General features: G+C 38.0%; 1 protein-coding gene across 2 annotated transcripts; it reads right to left on the bottom strand.

Moving 5' to 3' along the window:
* Nucleotides 1-1,658: 1,658 nt before the first annotated feature.
* LOC139981452 (histone-arginine methyltransferase CARMER-like) lies at nucleotides 1,659-21,328 on the bottom strand. 2 transcript variants are annotated; one of them, XM_071993859.1, is made up of 14 exons: nucleotides 21,110-21,327; nucleotides 18,995-19,126; nucleotides 18,381-18,493; nucleotides 15,888-15,992; nucleotides 15,120-15,230; nucleotides 14,035-14,212; nucleotides 13,217-13,307; nucleotides 12,862-12,943; nucleotides 12,241-12,416; nucleotides 11,404-11,458; nucleotides 10,513-10,595; nucleotides 9,450-9,712; nucleotides 8,564-8,827; nucleotides 1,659-6,469 (listed from the first exon to the last, which is right to left on the bottom strand). In XM_071993859.1, exons 1-14 carry the CDS (start codon nucleotides 21,240-21,242, stop codon nucleotides 6,450-6,452), a joined length of 1,806 nt encoding a protein of 601 aa, XP_071849960.1. In that variant the 5' UTR covers nucleotides 21,243-21,327; the 3' UTR covers nucleotides 1,659-6,449. The 2 variants fall into 2 exon arrangements, with proteins under 2 accessions (XP_071849960.1, XP_071849951.1); XM_071993850.1 differs by having other exon boundaries at nucleotides 1,659-8,827; nucleotides 21,110-21,328.
* Between the last annotated feature and the right edge of the window lie 1,389 nt (nucleotides 21,329-22,717).

Below are 22,717 nucleotides of genomic sequence, written 5' to 3'. Positions count from 1 at the left end.
AAAGATTTCAGCTATGCAGTAACGGTATAGCCTACTGAGCTGTTAGATATTGAAATCACTTCCCCAAAGTTTCTGTGTTACGAAACGAAAGAGTGCCGCTTTTCATAAATTCTATACAGTGGCCCTTCCTGTTAAAGAAAAGGACCGTTCGTCCATTTTGTTCCAACGAAAACATAGGCCTAGTTTTTAGAAAAACAGAGTTGTTGTAAAAATGCTTAAAGGGTCTATTTTCTCGAGACGCTTTTGAGGTGATTATTCGGATTGCGTCCTCAAAAGTCATGTCCTATACACTCCAATCATGCACTTCGTGACCCGCCCCACCCTCCCCCAGATTATAAGCAACGAGTTCCGCCACCTCAGTCTGTTTGGATTATTTGAGACTGTTATTCCATGCACGGAGTTCCATTTACTATAGAGGTATCTTGTTGACGAATCTCGCTGATACGATTTTCAAGGCATCCCGGGGTGACGTGATTGACATAGAAGCCCGACATCGCTCTAGACGCATGCACTGTTGTTCCCGTATATTTCAAATTTCTTCTCTTCACCATCGCTTATATTTTATCCTTCATATAGTGCCATTTCGATGGAATATAAGTAACGGCAGCTAGATCATATTTTCAGGTGAATTGGTCTCAACTAATTGTGGTACCGTAATGTTGTAGTATATTCAACAGACATTAAGCTTTCAGCCGTGGATTCAGAAGGGGGATCCTTCCCCGCCCACTTTCTAATCCCACATGCATTCAAAAGTTATACTCACTGGTACGTAAAACGTATACGTGCCTTTCTTTTTGATTTATATTTTGCTCTAAATTTGTCTCAGAATGCATCGTTTCAATTCTTTTTTTATCATTTTGAGTTGGCCCATGCATATATGACGTACGATAATAATTGGGACACTCAGTATATGAGCAGCCTGGTTTGTCTAAGTCAATTGACGTGAAACACATAGGTATGCATCACTTTAGCTTCCTTTCTAGGTTATCAACGTCCGTTTAAGATTTAATTCATCATCTGTTTGCTTTGTGGACTTATTGTTTGTAGTAGCTGGCTAGACAGGGATACATCACTATGAGTTTTCATCCAAAAGCAATCTACAGCTTTCCCATCTGAAATGACTTGCTAAATTGAAAAGATTCCAAATTTGAGTTAAATGTTGGAATTGGAAGCCACCCGACATGTAAGTTGTAATCCATAAGCCCTAGTGGGTTCCTCCCACATCTGTGGTTGCTTAAGCGTCGTAAAAATAACTGCTGATTATTATTATTATAAAGGTTGTATTTGTATTTTGTATAAAAGGGCTGTTCACGTTTATCAGCTACTCCAACCCTCTCGTAGGCACTCCTCGGTCTCTTTAAAAGTATCATGTTCTGTGTACTACTATGTTATATCACAAGTGACTGAAATAAAGTTTTTGAATGATGAAAATCAATGAATAAAAGTTGTCGGGAAATAAGGAACAAAGGCATTCGTTTTAGGTATTACCTTCTACCATATTTGGAGGGAAATATTGAAACAGATAATTAGAGGGAACCAGAAGGCTTTGTGATTCCTTGCCATGTAATTTCATCTTAATTTCCCACTTAACTATTTGACTTATGTAGCGCAAGTGAGTTAAATTTGTCCAACTTGGATTAAGTGAGAACCAGAAGAGATCAGAGATTACCACCTCTTATTTGTAGCACTCCCTTGTGGGTATCAACCAATTCACTGGTAAGGGATTACACAATATAGAATTTGTATTCCAAAATATTGAAATATCCATTCTTTTTATGTGAAATATATACCCACATAGATATACTAGGTATGAGCAAAATGGACATTTTTCTTTGACCGATTTTGAGCTAGCAAATCAGCTCTGCCACCAACCACCACTTTAATAATTGTTATTAATGAACGAGAGTAACATGACATTGTTTATTCACTGTGGAATATCTTCACAACTTACTGCCAAAGCCAGGGTAATCTAGTATTAAATCACAGAGAATAAGGCCAATTTTGAGACCATTCTGAGAAAACCTGTTTATCCCTTTAGCCAATTTTGAGAAGATTTGTGGTAACTTGTTGCTTCTTGAAGCTCAGAGTGCAAAAACTGATAAGGGCCAATTGATTGTGTTTAAATTCCCCAATACGAGAGTAATCAACTCATTGAAGCAGATTTCATTTCCTGGATGTGTATTGTGAAGACCTATTGTTCACTGAGCCCTTTCACAAAACTTAACTCAAAATTGGATCAGGTTCTTGTGTACTTGAAAAGTGGATCTACATAAATGATACCAAGTATGCAGTTTAAAAAAGATGTACTTTTTGGAGTGTTTGTGTTTACAAAGTTTTCAGACTCTGACCTGTTGACCTTTGAACTTCACAGAAAAGTGATACGGGTTCTTGTACTCAATAAGTTGAATCTATATACCAAGTCAATCCACCATGAACTTTTTGAGTTCCCGTGGTTACCAGCATGTGTCACACACATACACCACCACCATCACATATATTCATAGAAACAAAATACCATATAAATAAACAAATTAAAGAGACAGTTCGTTAATTATAAAGAGAGAGAGTGAGAGAGAGAAAGAACGAGAAGAAAACAACACTAAATGTCAACATTCTAGACTACATTCGAAATGTTTGAAGGGGAATTTGCTTAAAAAGGGATAACTATTGTTTCACTTTTTATGATATAAACAAAAAGAGGACAAAAATGTTATTTACACAGATTTAGGTAACCACTAACCATAGGGCAGAAAAAACGTCCTAATTGATGGCGCAAAGTGCAGCTACATGAGATGCTGGATCATTTAAATGGTATGTGAGGCAAATGCTCAGCGGTCCCACTGTCAAGGGGCCCCATTCTGTCCCTCCCACCATCAAGGGGCCTCCACAAACAATTACAGGCAAAACAAATCAAGTATCCATTTTCAAGTTGCGCTTGCAATGGAAATGGATGGGAGAAAGGGTAGAGGGGGGGGGGGGGAGGAGGAAGAAGAAGAATCAAGCATATGCCTTACATACCCCCAAAGGTTGTGAATCTGGCACCAAATATATGTGAAACATTTAACGTAATGCTACAAGCAGTGGTGCGAAGTAAAACCAACAGTGGTGATTCTCATTAAGAAAGATGATGTACATTTTACATGTGCCATTATTTCCAAAAAAAAGTAAAAACGAAAAGGGGACTTGCAAGTTCTTAGCAACACCAGAATTGTTTACATTTAAAGCAAAGATTTGGATCTAGATAGAAACACTAATTTGAGCCCTGATGCCATGTCCATAAATTCCCCCCGTCCCTGTCCCCACCACCCACATCCACCCTTCAACATACAATACCAATTTAATAATGGTTGCATCCAAACATGTTACTTCTTTAAAATCAAATAGATATATATATATATATATATAGTTACAGTCCATGACAAAACACTTAAGAAATATCACCAAAGATAGAGCCTGGGCTCAAAAACGTTAACAGTCCATATAATCACATCATCTGCATTGTTTGGAAATAATTGTAAGTTTCAAGAAATCTTCAAATTCAGCCCTAGTAATGACCAAAAACTGCACAGGTACTGCTACCACGATGTTCTTCTTTGATTAAATTGTGAAACCATTTGCGGCACCTCAGGCTTGACGAGAGGGGTGGGGGATCAGGGGAAGCCGGTGGCCCAGGGTCAATTAGGGGGAAAAGGAAAATATGGAAGGGGCCAGCCAAATATGGGTGGTTATTGGAAGAGTGCAAATGGAAATGGGAGCCGGGGGGGGGGGGGATTTGAAGCAATTATACGTTGGGCCTGGCTTTCAAAGCCTCGGATTACCCTTGCACATTTGGCCAGACAAAACCTTTTTCATGTTAACTCAATTTCATATCTGTCGGTAACAAATTTGTAATCCACTACATTGGTCCCAATTTGTGATAATTGCTTTTATAATATACATAGATGAAGGAAGAAAACAGCTTGAATTTGGCCAAACTGTACATCCAAAAAGAAGCACAGATAATTTACATATGACAAAATGATGATTTCATACGCGAGAAATGATAAAGACCAAAATATGCAGGGAACCTTAGACTATCGATTCGGAGGGAAAACTTGAAAGTTATCAAATCAGGGGAATATTTTCACTATCAATTCTGGGTAAAAATTTTAAGGTTATCCTTTTCCATACGAATGTTAACTTTTTCCTGCACTATACAATACAATAACAACATTCAACTTTTTGAATACCACATAATCACCAATTGTATAACATGCAAAAACAGTAAAAACCAAAATAGTCTTGAAAGATGTCCCCAAAGATAATATCACTGTGTGCACTGTTTCCAAGTTTATGCTGGCATTATGATCACATAAACTCGTAAATTTTCTGTCAGTTCAAAGCAAATGCACACATTTTTTTCCTGTTCAGTACAAAACAGCTCATGGTGCTGAACTATAAACAATGACCAACCATCACTAGGTTTGTGGGAGGGGGGAAGGGGGAGGGGGGTGAGAGGTTACCGCATACCAGCCACTCTCTATATCCCTGGTCCTCATATCCCTGCAAGGCTTGAGATGCCACCCGGTATGCACAACTGCTGGCCAGCTATTATAATACGCATTGATGTTTGGTAAACGTGTCATTTGGTTAGGTACAATGGTCTTGGTTTATTATGCCTTTTTTAGTATCTTTTCTAGACTAACAGAATATAGGTTTTGTTTGGTATGGTCAATGCTGTTTATACATCTGGTTTTTCCAGACAATAACATTAACAATTTTTCTCATCATTAGAGAGAAGAACAAAGAAAAGAGAACTGTAAATAAACTGCTTATCTACGTTACAAAAAGCCTGTGTAAGTAACAGTTAAAGATATTGGATGGCCAGACATTTAAATCCTTAAAGGAACTTCTTGATAGACAGACTGAAGATGCAGCTATGAACAAAACTTAATTCTCAGGCCGTTTTCAATTTGATAAGACTTTCCATCACTTGGCACAGTTGTCTGTGATATACACACTTATCAGTAATACAAATTAACAAACTTATCAGCAACATTTATAATATAAGTGTAGAGGGCAATGGTAGATCTGAATAGTTAGATGAACCAACCATTCTGCTCTTTAAGTACTTTTTAAAATATGAAACTGCAATCAACATTAGACATCAAATTATCTAAATATTCCACCAACTTTATCGATTCAATTTGGCACAGTAAAATATTTTGGGTTATTCCTCGCCTACGATTTTCACTCGTTAAACGTTCTGTGAAAATCAAGGTGACCCTTTAACATAGTGAAGTGGTCCGGGGCAAGCAAGTGGTGCACATTTCTTTCCAGTTTTGTGGAAAAAAACCTCAAAAGAGTGCCTGGAAGTTTAGAGAATAGATGGGCCTCTCTTAGGGAGACAAAACCCATATATTGACTTCTAGAACAAAACAGGGCAGGGTTACATCAGAAAACATATCTTTGTTGAAACCGAGATGACATCACAAAGCAGCTCGACTCTTTGTTATTAAACGCAAACAGCCAGCCAGATTGTCTTCATCTACCAACAGACACCGACTTACATGATTCCCAGAAGATACAAATCCTAAATGGTGGCCACGTTTTTCTATGTTAAAGCTACCTTTTGCACTGGTCTGTACAAAAACTATTTTAAAAGAGATGGGTGGTTATAACCAAGTGGTTATGACCAACTGGCTGGCCAGCTCCTCATTAAGTGAGATATTCACCCAGCACCAAAAATAGAAAAGTTTGTATGTCCCACAAATTAAATGTACCGTTTTAATTGCTTGTAAACTTTCAAAATTTTACATCTAATTTCTGATGTCACCAGAATGTACAAATTCAATGTCAATCAAAGCCCCCCAAAAAATAAAAAATACAAAGCAGCTGGCTTTCTTTCTTTACTTCCTCTCTAACCCTTCTTTACTTCAAACTAATCAAATAGTGACATGTCCCATAAAAAGTCAAGTTTTGGCTGGTACTTAGAACAACCAATTCTCAGATCCAAATTTTCTTAGAGGTAAGAGAGCAACACTAATGCAACAAACAGCAATTTTTTTTGGTCACCACGCACGCACCTGTTCGTCCAGAAATTTTACAGAAAATCTAGAGCGGCAATGCTGCAGTATCTCAATTCTGCTGGAATTTCATGATTTTCATCGCCACGAATCTGCTCGCCACAGGATGTGTTACGAAACAAAAATAACCAGCTGCTTTGGAAAATTGACATTTTTTAATCCACATCAACTGTTCAACTTGTGTTGGACATTACCTCAACCGAAATGAATTGCAAATCAAAACCAAAAACTCCCCTCAAAAAAGAAGATAAAAATGCTTCCCTAAGTTATTTCACAATGGTCATACAACTGACCAAATTATATACATGCGCGTTACACCGTTTATTAGTTCACTGCACGGCCGCCGTACCTGTCACTATACTGCCCAGGTAAAGGGCGCACTGCTCAGTACCATGAAGATGAACCTGCAAAAGAAAATCAAGCTTGTTGAAGAAGGCTTGGTCATTCCCAATGCAAAAAAAAACCAAAACTGGTCATTTCCAAGAATATCACATTTCACATTACCTGATCAATCCCCCATTCAATAACACAGCCAATTAGTCATGAAAAAAAGAAATAAAACACTTATTATGGTACAAAAAGGTTCCTTTCAGGAGACCAGATGTGATATCCAGCCTGTCTTGTAGAAATTTGTGGGGCTTTCGTTGAAAGATGAGGAACAGTTTTGTGATAATCTCCGTCTCAAAAAGAAAGAAGTAACATCTAAAGTCAGGAAACCAGATGAATAGAAGTATCATTTGAATAGCATTGTTTTTTATTTTTAAAATCCAACATGGGCATTAACAACAAACGCAAGCCTTGAAACACCCATGCCCAACTCCTCCCCAGCCCAGCCCCCCCCCCCACAAAAAATCCCTCTCCCAAGTTCAGGATGTTTATTACCGAATGACACATGACATTTAGAAGAAACATTCAAAGCAGAAATCATAGGAAATTTTTCCACTAAATATGGGCACACCGCAAATCCTAGCTAGTAGTGTGGTTATTTTCCGTAAAATGATCGGTGGAAAATGACTAAATGGTAAATGGAAACCAACCACACTGATATATTTCAGTTAATTTTAAACATATCATTTCTTAATCCCATCCCTCGACTCAAAAATAGTGAATGATTACCTTTCACAAAGTTTTACAAACGTTAAAGGTGGCAGATTATCTGTTGTGCAACGCTTCGAGGCAACCGCAAAATGACATTTTGGGAAAATTGACCAAATTTATGCAAGTATTCGTAGGAGAGAATGTCAAGCTGTCAGTCACTTGTATGGCGTTGTTAGGGGGTTATAGCTTATGAGTATCTGCCAAAACTTGAGTCAAACCAAATTTGGGTTAAATATTTCAAATGCACCTTTCTAACATTCAAAATATCTTCAGACATTAACGGGCGTAAATTCAAACGGCGTACATCAGTACGGAAAAAATGCTTTGAAGGTGGAAGTAAAGTGCTTTGTCGAATTTTTAAGCAAAGGAATGGAGCTTCAAAGTGTCCATCCTTCCTTTCACATCAAGCTTGATCACCTTATTGGCGATAGGGATTTTCAGCCTCACTAACTGTTGAAACCTACGAATCTCTATCACTGATTTTGAAGGTTCCGAAACAAAAATCAAGACCACTGTTTTTGATGGTTCTGACATTCATAGAGAATGAAAGAAAACCGGTAAAATCCAAGCATTGCTAATTCTTGTACAATTTAGAATATCATTAGTCAGGTCCATAATGATTCAGAAATGTGAACAGCCTCAATGAATGGAAATTAACTACACAACAGGGTAAGTCAACGACACCCTGTCAGAATTTTAAGCACATTTCGGCGTTCCACTGTCGAGATCCTACAGAAGAGATGCGCAAAACTTGTCTGACGAGGGAAGCTTGAAGGATATCCCACGTCAAGAGAAATCATATTCATCCTATACGTTTGCACAACGAGCAAATCGCCATCTTTAACCATGTTATCTCGGTAGCAAGAACAAACAAAGAATAATATTATTTACCGTTAATGCTGATGGATGGATAAAAATCAATACAAGAACAACCAAACAAGTTGATGACATGATACAAAACATTAAAGATTGGTACACATGGGGGTGGTAAAGTGAGAGAGAGAGAAAGAAAAAAACTAAAATGGTAAAAAGAAAAAACAAGGAGAAAAGAGAAATGTTATGCAAAGCTGATGCAGGTTATTGGTCCTCAACGTTCAAGTTCCTTTTCAGAGTGAGATTCCAGCTTTTTGAGATGAGTTTATGAGAATCTCATTGCAAAAAAGGAACAAGGGACAGCACACTCGATTAGGAGAGGGTAGGTATCGAACCTCGGTCCTAATCAGAGAGTATACCTCCCGTTTATCACCGACTGTTCTCATTGTTTTTTTGTTGTTTTTGTTTTGTTTTGTTGTGGGACCCTAAGCCACTTGTGTGATGTTATGATAACAGAGATCGGATGCCATGTCGGTTGTTGTTTTGCATGTGAGAGGAGGGACCTCTATGCTGTTGATGCTGCATACCTCCTGAGTGGTTGTAGCTCAACCCCTGGTAGGCACTCCCACCACCACCACCGCTGCCTCCTCCTCCTCCTGATCCACCTCCTCCTCCTCCTCCTGATACTCCACCACCCCCTGTCCTGTTCCTCTGCTTGTGCATGCCACCTTGCTGGTAGGTGAGAGACTGGAAGGAGCTGGTGGTCATTCCCACCGATGACGGCATGAAATATTGATGTTGGGCAGATCCACCGGGAAGCACGCTCGTGTGGCTGATTGGGTCTACATTTGCTGTAGGGAGGGGGGAAACACATTGTTAAGTTCATCGGTTAAGCAGGCATCGTGGATAGGGATCGTTTAATGTAGCAAGGCACGATCTTGGGATATTACTTTATTTGTAATCAATTATATAGGAGGGGATGATCAGTGGAGGTAATTAAATTATGATCATCAATCAATAAATTAGGTAGGGGAATATCAATGGTTGCTTAATACATGGTGATCATCAATATTGGAGGGCAACACAGCGGTTCTAAAGTGATCAGAAATGTAGAAAATGATGATCGGGGGCCGTGACTAGGTTACGATGATCATCAATACGGAGACGAGCAGTGATTGTATATAATATAAATTTATGATGATCAATCATTGGTTATAAAGTACTTATGAACATTAACATGGGAAGGGGGGGGGGGGGTTGAAATGGACTTGGATCATAGTTGTAACCAAATTATGACCATCACCATGCAGGAGCATGACTCAACTCAAAGCATTCCGAATGTCTCTCACCCTACGAAATTAAATATTCTCCATCAATGTAGGGGGAACTTGATCGCTATGTAAATCAACTTCCATCGATCCACGATACAGCAGGGGTGTGACTTAATTGGAACCATTTAGAATGTGTTCTTACCTACTGGTACCACGTTGGTGTTCTGTGATAGGCTAGCCATATCCTGAGAACCGTAGCCGTTCAGGTGACCGCCGTTACCCTCCATGCCATTTGAGGGATACTGGTTCCAGTAGCTCTCACTCGGAGAGCTTGTATAGGTTCCTGAAGGTGGCTGGACTGGTTGACCAGAGTAGTGAAAGAATGGATTCTTAAGGTCAAGTCTGTTGGTGGACCTCACCCCTGATCTTGGACATTCCAGTTCTATATCGATGTCGTAGCTTTGTCTGAAGATTGAAACAGCGGGCAAATTAGGGATTAGAGAGGCCTATTCAATCTACTAACAATTAACCAAAAGGATGCAAACTTCTCACTTTCCACTCAGATAAAGTAGTGCAATATACTGTATGTGAATGCTTTGCAGTAATTACTTGCACATGGAAAAGTTTAATCAAAAAGTTACACGACTAACCACATCATGACAAATAACATTTTTCTTTTTGATTTAAATTTGCCAGTTTTAGAATATGCAATGACAATATATTTTATGTGAATGCTTTGCAGTACTTACTTGCACATGGAACATTTAAATCACATTGTTACTAGACTAACCATATTATGACAAATAACATTCTTCTTTTTGGTTTAAATTTGCCAGTTTTAGAATATTAAACAATGACTTCCATGAAGTGTAATGATAGTGGGAAATAATTAAGCGTGTGAAGTTTGTCCAAAAATTGGTTTAAGAACTTTGTTTATCTCAAATTACGGTAAATACTTGACAAAATTTAAAAAAAGACAAGAAAAGGAACTAGAAAAGCCTGTCATGCAGCTTTTCAATTGTGTAGCAATCAAACCCCAATTTGCAAAGCATTATCATAAAATGCTCTTTTTCTTTATCTTCGTTGACTGTAAACTCTGTAAACTCTGTCAAGTCTCCATCTCTGTTCCTAACAGCGGAAGAACATTCCTTAACACTTAATCATCTGACAAGAACAGTAAATCAACCCTCTCAAAAGAAAAGGTAAATATCAAGTAAAATAAAAAAACAACTTTATCTGACGACAGATGGAGGAAAAAGACCAACCTTTTGTTTGCGATGAGCACCACTTTCCCGGTCAGTTTCTGTCCCTGTTTCACATAAAGGGGGGACCGAAGTAGACAGCGAACCTGATAATACCAGGAGAACAAGAACAGGGGCAGAAGTCACAGCCTGACAAAAACTTCTTATGACTGTTTGCAATGTAATTACATCGAAGAACAAACTTTACTGGTCGCTTTAACACACCGCTGATTGGGAGATTTAATAGAGTGCTACTCTCTTGGTAAGGCAATGTGACAACTGTTGTCTTCTCGTAACCTCAGAAAAGCTGGCAAGGGGAGGAGGGGAGGGGGAGGGGTGTTGGGGAGGAAGGATAAATCCTGATAGTCGATAATTTCAAGTTTATGAGTGAACTATAAATTGCCTCCATTTGGAGAAGAACCAAAATTAACGTCGTCAGTTTCTGAGATTTCTACATTCGGGCAACTACTTCAAATGGAAATTCAGCTTCAATTTTTGAAACATATCAGGGGTTACAACATAATGTATGGGACGAGCGGGGGGGGGGGGGGAGCCTATCATGTGATAAAATGAGATGAATGAAGTAGTAAATAATTTTGCAAAAGCTAACTAGTACTAAAACTGTACAAAGATACAAGCTAAACTCAACATGCAGTTTACCGCTGCCCTGTCAGTTGGCCTTAAGTCAAACCTATCTGCTTTGCATATGTCCATAGCAACAACTATGAAGAATAACTTGCCACCAAAAAAAAAGGTTTGGATTTTGAAGTTGAGCAGAAGAGTTGAAATACTGGCACACCATTTACATTCAGCACACCAGCCTGCATATGTGAATTTATGAATACTGTGATCTGTAATCTAATGAAATGAAAATCTGCTTTCCATGTCATCAGCATTCTAGCGTAGACCACTCACCTGGTACCAATGTGTCAATGGCTGAGTGGGTGACGTGGACAGCCATACTGATTGCCTGTTTTTAAGTAAAGAAAAAGAAATGATTTGAAAAAATAAAGTATAGGTGACTTCCATTCATAGCTTTCAGAGCTTGTCCATCAGAAATAGAATGACACCTTCAAATTTACAACTTACCATAAAGAAGCAAACATTGCTCTTGATACTTGTACAGAGCTATAAAAAGGTATATATAAAGGAAGGGAGACAAAATGACATCCAATTTTTGGATTATTTAAAAAAAAATTGTGCACATTACACATTAGCTAATGAACTGCAGTGTTAACAAAATTTACTTTGTTTTAATTAGTTGTCCTGGTAAATTCTCAGCATGTCCTAAGATCTGCTGGAAGAGAATTGGAATCATTCTTCAAGATACCCACATACATTGCTTTTAGTATGTTGCCCATCCATTCCATTCTACGGCAGAAGTCGTGACCCAGAAATCACCAAAGAGGATTGCATCGAAGCATCTTCAATGTTAAACTAACCTCTATCGATACCATTTGCCTAAACAGTGATTTTCCCAGGCATTCACAGTTCTCGACAAAATTGTAACATGGTGCAAGAATGATCTAATGACGAGCCCATGGAGATTGCTTTTAGAATCAATGACAAGATGGAAACAGGATTGCTACTTTCCACATTAGTCCTAAACTTCTACCTATGATGAAATTCCTTACCCTCAACGAGAGTATTGAGTGTTCGTAACACAAAGGTGCAATCCATACTGGTCACTCACTAAAGGCATGGTGGATGATTTCAAACTGTACAAATGTACATCAAAGTCTAACAACTTACATGGACCCGTGGAACGCCACATCAAACCAGAAAGCGAGTCCGTGAATAGCTCCTGCTTGGTGTGTGGTATAATTCAGTGGTATCTCTATTCTGTGCAGGTCGCTCTCTGAAGATGTCTCAAAGTTGACTGTGTACTTGACAGATCTTGCTAGACATATCCTGATATCAAAAGTATCCTATTATGGGAAGATGAAAACCGAATAGATTAAAACACTATAAGGAAGCTAAAACAGGTAAACGAATAAGCTGCCCGTTGATCCCCGTACCAGAGAAAATCCCCCCTCCCCCCACTCCCCAATTATACCTTCCCTCTATATTCATATTAAATATATATATTCTATATTCCTCTATAGTGCAAGGAGTGTGTCTGATCAAGAATTTTAGATTCTTCACAACAATCAAAACTAGCCTTGATGGTTGTCCACAGGACAATCTGCTACGATAGAGGCCTAAACAAAATATTTTTGATACCATCTTCAAGATGTATTGTTTCTCATAACTAGTTGGCCCATTATAGTTCTGCTACTGGCTCGGAAAACATTAAACGGCCCTTTTCGCAGGAAAAGTGATTCTCTCTCTAATCCTCTAGTTTGCTTTAGCACATTTAAAGTCATAACTTACGACAATTGGTTGTCTGAGAAATTCTTGCAGAGCAGGCTCTCGGAGGCTGGTCAGATTAACTCCGTGAAAAGATTGCTGGTACCTGTGTGGAAAGGGGGGAGGGAAGGAAAAAAACAACAATCCATGGAAAGAAACTCATATAAAAATTATGTAACTACAGTGTACCTCAAACAAACAAAACAAACAGCAAAACCAGGATTATCAGCAACATTCAGACCCTGCACATCCACTCATGAAGAGAACTTCTTGGCACTTCTCTGAAACAAGCACATTTTCCAAAGGTACAGTCTTCTTTTAACCCTTTCAACAGCTGCAATTGAATTATGCCCTCCCCCTAAAAGTTACCGCTTCTTACCAAAAGTTGGCTTTGTTAAATTGCTCCATGTACAAAGCATCGTCTGTGAAAGGTGCCACGTGTAAATCTCCAACTGTTGGAAACATTTTGCCTGTGAACAAAGAGAGAAACTTAAAAAAACACACATCCCCCACAAATGTGTCTCATGTCAGTTCTACTATGACTTAGAAATTAACTTCCAGCTGGGAAAACATTCATGTTGAGGACCAACCATCCTTATAAAAGTTCAATCAAAAACTAAATACATATTCATTCTGGTGGCAGACACTGTGATGCTAATATGGGAAAGGAAAAATAATTCCACACTGTTAGTTGAAATACTCCAATCTTGATATCTTGCCCCTAACTCAAGATTCTTCCGACCAATGGATCACAGTTGGTGGTCTGTGATGTCACAACGGCAAACGTCTCTCAAATGCTTTACTTTCCTATTATAATCTTCTTCTTGTTGATTTTATCCTGCCAAACCTGATAAATCTGAAACTTGTGCTTAACTATCAATGGTCTCTGTATTTAGTAAGTCATCAAAATGCAATGTCATTGTTAGAAAATTTATTTTCCTATGGAATGGGCAAGTCAAATATTATAAACAAAAAACAAAAACTTATTCAGCTGAATTAAAAAGGATGACATCATTTACTTTGCTTTTACTGACACCTTAATTCTTAGAAATTAAACTCTTGTTCCTAAACCTTTTAGTTTTAATCATAAATGCAACCACGGCATTTGTCTGGAGGGTCTCGGTTATCTCCACAATTAAAGCTGTATGCAGGGCAGCTTGAGGTACTTTGTGGCACCTATTTCACGTTTTCACTCACCGCCTTTTTTGAGCCACTTCTTTGCATGCATGTAGCTCTCCAACATACGTTCGTTAAAGAGCATGTACCCCATCGGTTCTGATATAATGATGTCAACCTCTTCTGGCAAGCTTATTTCTTCTATCTTCTTGGGAATAACGATTATTCTGTCTGATAAGCGATTCGCTTTGACTAATTGCTGCATTAACGGGGGAGAAAGAAAACACAGAAGGAAGTGTCAATGCAACTTTTCCATGTTTTTTTTTCACTTTTCTGATAGCCTTTAAAGAGGAAGCTTGGCTTTGGTATCCAGCTGCCTGAAGAAAAGTCTGAATAATAGAGGTTATATCAGTATCAAACAATAGGTTAATATTACCAGCTAGGCATAGCTAGGGGAGTTGATGTCTTTATTAGAGTATTCCAGGCATAATTAACCATATCATCTTCAAAAATTTATATGAAAAATATTGGTTAGATATCGAAAACTGAGTTTTTAACATTTGTCTTCTGTCAAGTTTAGAAACAAACTGACCCAATTGCAGCACCTTTTTTTACAAATTTTTGTAATATAATAATATTAGTTTCCCGTATAAAGTGCTGATTGCATATCAATACTAAAGTACAAAACTTCATGATTAGACTCAAATCACTAGGAAAATATTCTGTACAAAAGTTGACAAATATTAAGTCTCCATTCCCATAGAAATTAGGTGATAATTCAACTCTGCCCAGTTAGTGGCAATACTACCTGACATCCTGATTCCTATATATGCCAAAACTGATATGAAAGCCTAATATTAGTCATTTGACTTTTAATGTTTCTTTGAAAAGGGGAAGGGTAAAAAGACTTAAAAGATGATGTAAACTATCTGTTATAACATAGAAACAGATTTTAACTGTAAACTTTACGTTCATATATTTGCCTGACCGAATATTTGTTGCTGCACAAAAACAGAGAAGAAGATGAAAGCCACCTACTCCTACTAACTGTAAGAAAACAACCCAAATCAGGTATGTTAATAGAAGACATTTGCCCCCCCCCCCACCCTCAAATCGGATTTAATTGCATAGAACAATTCTTGTGCACAAAGATGACTATGACATACCTCTGCCTGCTGGGCTATGCTGCTGGCTTCAACAGCGTAGACCTTACTGGCACCAGCCTGAATGGCGAAAAATGACAAAATGCAGGAACCAGCCCCGACATCCAAAACAACCTGTAATTGAAGGAAAGTCTTACTGTTGTTACTGAGTTCAAGACTTGATATATATTTGCCATCGAAGTGATCATGACCCTCAGCTAGAGGGTAACTTACATGATTTTGGCTAAATCTTAGGACTGGACTTTAAAGACTGGACATCCTGAAACTTTTCTGTGCTCTTTACCTTTTTACATATTTTCTGTTTTAGAAATATATGCTAGCTTTCCCACCTCTGGAAAGATAGCCTTTAAATGATTTTGTTAGGAGCGTATTATCAGATTCACATAACTGTCGAGCTAGAAGATTGAATGTTAAAGAGATGATCTCACAGACCGATATTTTTAGTCTGTCACATCGCAATTGACGAAGGCCATTTTGGGTATTCTGTATACATGGTACTAAAGAGGATGTGACATAAGTTTGATCGGCCTATCTCTAGTCAGTTAACTTGATAAGCCTCAAATAAGAGTGAGACAAAAACAAAGACAGAGAGGTTCTTTCTATGGCATTCAGTGTGGATAATTTACTTTCACAGTGGCCGCTAAATGATTACTGAAATTTGAGTACGGATGACCATTATCTGACTTTTCTAGCATATTTGTGGGAGCAAAGCTGATGACCTTTAACGACCTGAGGAAATTCTTCACAAGGTCACGACGATATGAAACTTGCCTTATTTGTAAAGTCTTCATGATTCTGAAGCATTGCTTTCTGATAGGATGATGTTCTGATGTAATCTTGCATCATGTTCTGCTGTTGTGACAGGTAACCATAAAACTGTTTGGAAGAGAAGAGAAAGCCAGAAGGCTTAGTGATTGTGTTTGTCTAATAAGTTTACAATATATATGGATTCACCTGCTAGCCAGCCAGAAGGCTTAGTGATTGTGTTTGTCTAATAAGTTTATATATGGAATCACCTGCTAGGCAGAGCAACTGCTGAAAAATGTGTCCTAAAGTCAAGTACCAGAATATCAGAAAAAGAGTTCCTGATAACCTGACCATCAGCAAAGGTGATACCCTTCTTGAAAGTGCAAAGGTCAAAGCCTGTGACGTAGAGATATACAGTAGAAAAGCCATTCATCAAAGAAATGGTGCTCAAAGTTAAAACAATGACCTTAGGGTCATTTTGGAGGAAGGTGTCGGATCTGTCATATATTTTCCTCCTAATTTTACTTTGCCACTTAAGAGTTCATGTTGCTTGTCCCAGGCTTTCAGCTATTATGAGTGATGAACATATTTTTTGAACTATAGAACTGGGACTAACAGTATGTTTCAGAAATGGTGACCAATATGGACAATTTTTCAAGTAACCCCACAGGTGAAATATAATGTCAGCTTCCTAGTTGACACCAAATACGAAATTGCACAAGAATGCCTACTCCCAACACCTCCTCAATATAGATTGAAAGGAAAACCATTGTGACCTATGCAACCTTGGGGAGGAATACATGAGTTAAATCTGTCAGTATTTGTCTTGACTAAATGCAGGTAATACACAATATGGGACAACAATCACCCAACTACAATTAACAGCAATTCTGTAGTTGGGTAAGTAATATAACTTTACATTTTGACCACTGACCATCCTAAAATGACCTTTGACCGTGCATAAACAAAAGGGTTCTTGTACTCAATCAGTTGGATCCACGTAAATTAACGCTTTCCATTTTGACTTTGAGAGCTTACAAGGTTTTCAGACTGACCTCTGTTGACCCCAAATGAACTTTGACCTACTCAGAAAACACAACACGTTTTCCTACTCAAAATGGTGCATCATTGTCTTATATATGGAGTTCATCAATACTCTACTTTGTTCCTTGTTTACAAGGTTTTTGGGACTTTGACCTCTGTTGACCTAAACTGACCTCCCAGGTTTTCCAACTTGACCTCGAATGACATTTGAAGTCAGCAGGAAACAATATTAGTGATCTTCTACTCTTTAAGGTGCATCCACATACCAAATATGAAGTTCACCCACCTATAGTTTTTTGAGTTAACAAGTGAAGGCATCACACACATTAACACACATAAACAAACATACACACGCATGCCATGACCATCGCATAGATTCCTTCTGCCTCTGGCAAGGAATGAAACATCAGACGATTTACTTCATAATATAGGTTTTGATTTTTCAGGATTATCAGATGCAAAAACAGTTCTTCCTGAAGTAAAAGCACTCTGTCATATCTCCTATTACACGTGTATCTTGTTACTGGACCAATTCTGCTTTTCATTAAATGATACAGCTGCATTTTGAATGTAGTTTGATTGCAACATCCATCATTCAAAGAGAAGATCAAAGCACAGAAAACAAATAACATGTTGTACTGTAAATACACATATTAAGGAATACTAATTGATACACATATTAAGGAATACTGAATTGAGTGGAATAAATAATAACACTGTATTAAACTCAAAACACTCTGTAAATGGACTGAAAGGTTAATACCTTGCTAACTGATGAGGCACCAAAAGTTTGTAACTAAAGAGATCTCTACAGAAGTTAGATTGACGAGAATCACATTAAGAAAAGTTCTTACTAGTTACTAAACCTTAAAGTGAAATGGCTGGGTCAATCAGTGTGACAAAACATTACAATCCCAGGTCAAAATACAGTCTTGAAGAGAAAATACAGCTTCCTTACCGTCAACCAGCACACTGTCTTAAACAACCAGCCCTGCAAACGATATTTCACAGTTTGAATATAAAGTCTTTCTACCACTTGACACGGTGTGACGGTGGCATAACTGTTGCAGCCAGGCCGCCATGTCAGATAAATACTACAAATTAACAGAATATTTTAGTTTTCCAACCAGTAATAATGTCAATATATGTAGTACTTCACTACAGTTAGTATGGTAATCGTGGTATGTTGGAGGACCCTATTGTATGTTACTCAATTTACCATATATATCGTTAACTAAATGCTGTTCTTCGGATACAAAATCTTGCAGAAACTATGCTCGCTAATATTTTGTGATAATTATGAGGTTCAGATACATTTGCTCAAGTTTGCTGGAAGGGTTAATTCAAGTTAAACCACAACGTATAAAAAATTCTAAAGAGTTTTCTTCCTGACACTTGAAAAAAAAGGGGGCACAAGCGAATGCACCAGACCAACCAAAACACAGAATGGATTCAAGTCTTAGCTGGTCTTACCTGAAAGTACTGTGTGGCGGACGCTTCATCCGTTCTTTCCTCAAAAACCGATTTCTGTTTGGTCCGTAAATCCTGTTGGACACCGTCCACTATGTTTTGGAACCTTGTCATTTCTGAAATCAAAGAAAGACGCTCCAAATTATAAGAAGAGATCTTCTTTGAGTTTCATTTCTCACAGCTTGAGAGAACTGATAGTATCATGGGTGAAAGTGTAGATAATAAGGGTCAAACCAATTTTTGAAAGTTTGTTTTTGCCACGTGAACACAGAACTAGAATTTGTGTGAAGAAGATTAGATTAGTACCAACATTATGTTTAAATGTAAATACCAAGCAGGAAAAAAAACGAAAAAATAAAAAATGCACTAAAGAAATGTGAATACAAAAGGAAGTAAGACAAGCACGTTGAATGCCCAAACAATTGTCCTGCTGCATGCATGTACAACTGGAAAAATCTTTGAGAATACACTGAAGAAATTAACTATGAGATGAAGTGATAAACTATATGATAAAACTAACAAAGTGATGATAAACGTATGCAAAATGTCAGCACATAGTTATTTCTCCATTAAATATATGATGTGAGATGAATGTTAAAAGTTTGGTAAGAACTTACCAAATTCTGTTTGGAAATGAAGAATAAATGAACTGCCATTGACATGGACCATAAAGGCAGACTTTCCCGCAGGACAGACCTTGACACTTGCTCCCAGGTCACCCAGGGAAAAGGTCAGAACCTGGTGACTTCCTGGATGTCAAAACAAGAAAATAAAAAATATGAATAGATATGAAAATATGAATAGATCATTGAGATTTAACTCACTATGTATATGTGCTTACTTGTACTACAATAAGCAAAATGTGACAAAGAATATTGACTGGTGACTACAGGATATTAATAAATGTTTACGAATGTCTATGTGTCTTGTACAATACTGAAAATAAAATGGGTCTGTGCACACACAAGAACTGCAATACACATCTACAATTGTTTTTGATAATTTTAACCTTTGGCAGCAATGATTGTAATTAACTACCCTTTGTGTTTACCAGAACCAAAATGAGAACATTTCCATCAATTTTCTAAAAAACATACAAACATTACTTCCTACGATTAGCTGGCTATACTGTCAACTAAGCCTATCAAAAATGGTAATTGCTTCATGATTGAAATATTTTGTAACCAAACCGGCACAAATTGTGATATGCAAACTTGATTCTCATAATACAATCTTTCCATAATTCATTGATGGTTTTAAAGAATCAAAGCTGCATCCTTAATGTTCTTTTCAGTCCTTTAAATGATGCACAATTTTTTATAGGAATTTTCCACATTTTGTAACTTTTCTTCTTACCGGAGTCCAGAAGCACTGTGCATGTTAGTGATAACTAGTGATGCTCTAGGACAAGCAGAACCATTGGCTTCCTGAATAGGAATTTGCGCTCTTGCCAACCAGAATTATGTGAATTGGCCTATATGTCTATGTGTCGTTCTACTCTTGAATATGCAGCTCATATTTGGGACCCCTATAAGGTCTAAGACCAAGATCAAATAGTAAAAAATCAAAGGAAGGCAGCACGTTATGTAACTCGTGATTTCCGTAGGCAATCCAGCGTCATTGAGATCTTCAAGACTTTGAAATGGGAACCCCTCATAGAAAGAAGAAAAAGGGCCAGACTTATGCTTTTTTAACAAATTATTAATGGCCTAGTTGCAGTCCCATATGAGACTAATTCCTTCTTGAAATCAGGGAGGCGTGGACGCTATACACGAATTCCACATAATCATTGTGCTTTTCTGTATAGTTTCTATCCTCGGTCTATAAAAGACTGGAATACGCAATCCTTGGCCATTCAAGAGAGCCCTAGTCTTGAGGTGTTTAAAACAAGATTGCCCATGCATTGTTACTAGCACTGCTGCGCTCATACCAACATCCTCGTTGTGATATCCGAGATGGGTTTTATTGAGTACCTAACAGAAACAGAAACCAATAGGCTACACAGTTTTAAACAATTGTTTTGCAATGTTTATTCACATGTTTATTCTTATGTTGTGGGTGACTGTCGTGTTTTGAAGGTCAAAATATGAGATATTAATGGGTTTTATTGTGTAAAAAGTTTCTTGGAATCTTCCCAAGAATTTTTGCAAGCACACGAAAGGTGTCAGCAGGGTCTGTTTTTTTATTCTTATTGCAATAAAACGCTCGACTAGAGAAATTTACTTAACTGTGCAGCGAAGGAAGTTTGCAAACGTGCAAATGTTGATAGCCAGCATGCTTTATGGTAATCAAGTTAGGTAGCCTGAACACAGTAATAAGGGGCCCAATGCACCCAGCTCATATGATTTTTTCGAGACCGCCCATATTTGTTACAGACATGACACTAGGCTAGGCCTAGCCTTTATCTTAGGCCTAAGCTAATAATAATAATATGAAGCCTAACTAATATGCAGGCCTAACTTAGTCAAAATTCGTTCAGAGTAACAAGCATGCAAAATCACGGACACCTGAAATCGAACTGCTTTATAAAATGAAATTTGGTCATTGGCTACATGGTTATGATAAATGCGTCAATCAAGGAATGCTACTCATCACTGTCCCTAGCCTAACATAACCTTTACACGTCATAAGTCTATGCGAAACAATGTATGGTAGCCTAGTGTTAACGACACAGACCCGTGACAGACAAAAGTTTCTTCAAGTAAACAGTTCAATAAAAGCAGCAAATTTACCGGAGCTTATTCGAACAATTGGTACAGAGTTTTCATTTGATACTTCCATCACAAAGGTTTGGTCACTTTTCTGCAAAACATCCCCTCTCTCCGACAGAGATGTCAATTGTATCCCGTCAAGGCGGATAGCCATGTTGAATTTCAATGCCAAAGCACTTTATTATCATGCATTGCATATGAAGTATATACAGTAATCACATGTGAAAGGTCACGTTGTCCAGTTACCACTACAAGCCAAGTATAGTATCAGCGGGGAATTGTACGATTACAAACAGGGTTGGTCACTATGTATTTGTGTTACTTACTTTCCACCGAGAATCCAAGGAGCATAATATGGGAATTCTCAGAAAAACATAATGTGTAAGACAAGGTTACCTGTGATTTAACGTAGTACACGCCATGAATGTACCATAAGAAGAAATTTCTTCACCGAAAAGCACCAGGACGTACAGTATTTGACCTACAAATGTTTTATCGAAAGCCTATGCTGAGGATTTTCTCATGGCTCCCACATAACAAGAGTGCGGGAGGGGTGCAGTCAACTCTATACTGCAGTTTTTATAAAGACATATGATAACTACCCGTGGCGTTGGTAGTAACAAGAAAGTGGGGTAAGCTACGCGACCGAAAACCGGTAGGGTTTGGATATCCTCAGAAGAAATAGTTCAATTTTGTAAACGCTACTTGCTCATATAGGCCGTACTTTGAATTCCCTTTCTCAAATTTATGGTTCAATTCTAACAGGAGGCCATATAATTTTGTATTTGTCGAATATATGGCACGGACGTGTCATATCATGTAGGACATATACATAGGCGTACGGGACCATTTCGGTTTGGGGGGGGGGGGGCAGACTCTTTTGTGCCCGAAAGTTTCCCTGACACTATCTAAGCGGAGCGCCACCATCGTTGGGGCGTAGCGTACAAGAAATTTTTGGGCAAAAAATGCCTCTCAGATTGCCGGAAATGGCACTTCTGAGGCCTTGCAAGTTGCATCTAAACATTCTTTACTTAATAATCTCACATTTAGAAATTTACACTTCCCGAAAAATTTGGTAAATTAGAAGAAGCAAAAATTGTAAAATCACTTTGAAGGGGAAAAATAGGACAATATATTTTTTAAGCTCCTATTTAGTTACCGTATTTACTAGGTTAACACAGTATCAGCTACCTCCAGAAAAACATACATTGTAGGTGGGAAAATGTCGCTGTGTCGGGTGAGACTGCAATTTGTCTCACAAAATAGTATAAAAAATAACAAAGAATATGATAAACCTGTACTTTTAGGCTTGTAGGTACTCCCCCCCCCCCCACCATCCATGAAAAAGAAAATGTTTCTTATATACACTCATGTCGGGGATGTCCAGGCATACAGTTGACTAGTTAGAAAAAATGTTTACTGCGGTTTTTTTCACTTCAGAGACTGCTAATCTCCATGCATGCATGTCACCACGATTGTGAGCGGCGTTCCCTGTTAATAATTTTGGTCGATAGTGCAAAAAGCGTGGTAGCCCAGATGAGCTGCGTCTACGGTGGTGTTACACGGAAATATTCGGGCGTCATGATGCTAAATAAAGAAAATCATTAGGCCTATATTAATATTAATGTC

The sequence above is a fragment of the Apostichopus japonicus genome, chromosome 2 (genome assembly GCF_037975245.1).
Source record: "Apostichopus japonicus isolate 1M-3 chromosome 2, ASM3797524v1, whole genome shotgun sequence".
Classification (NCBI taxonomy): domain Eukaryota; kingdom Metazoa; phylum Echinodermata; class Holothuroidea; order Aspidochirotida; family Stichopodidae; genus Apostichopus; species Apostichopus japonicus.
Note: the sequence above shows the minus strand (reverse complement) of the source record. Positions and strands in the feature narration are given on the sequence as shown.

Coding starts and splice junctions, on each gene's coding strand:
- LOC139981452 (XM_071993850.1), bottom strand. CDS start 21,242: ATGGCTATCCGCCTTGACGGGATACAATTGACATCTCTGTCGGAGAGA. Junction 15,231..15,887: donor ATGAAGACTTTACAAATAAG/GCAAGTTTCATA, acceptor CTTCAATTACAG/GTTGTTTTGGATGTCGGGGC. Junction 12,944..13,216: donor TTTAACAAAGCCAACTTTTG/GTAAGAAGCGGT, acceptor CTTTCCACACAG/GTACCAGCAATCTTTTCACG.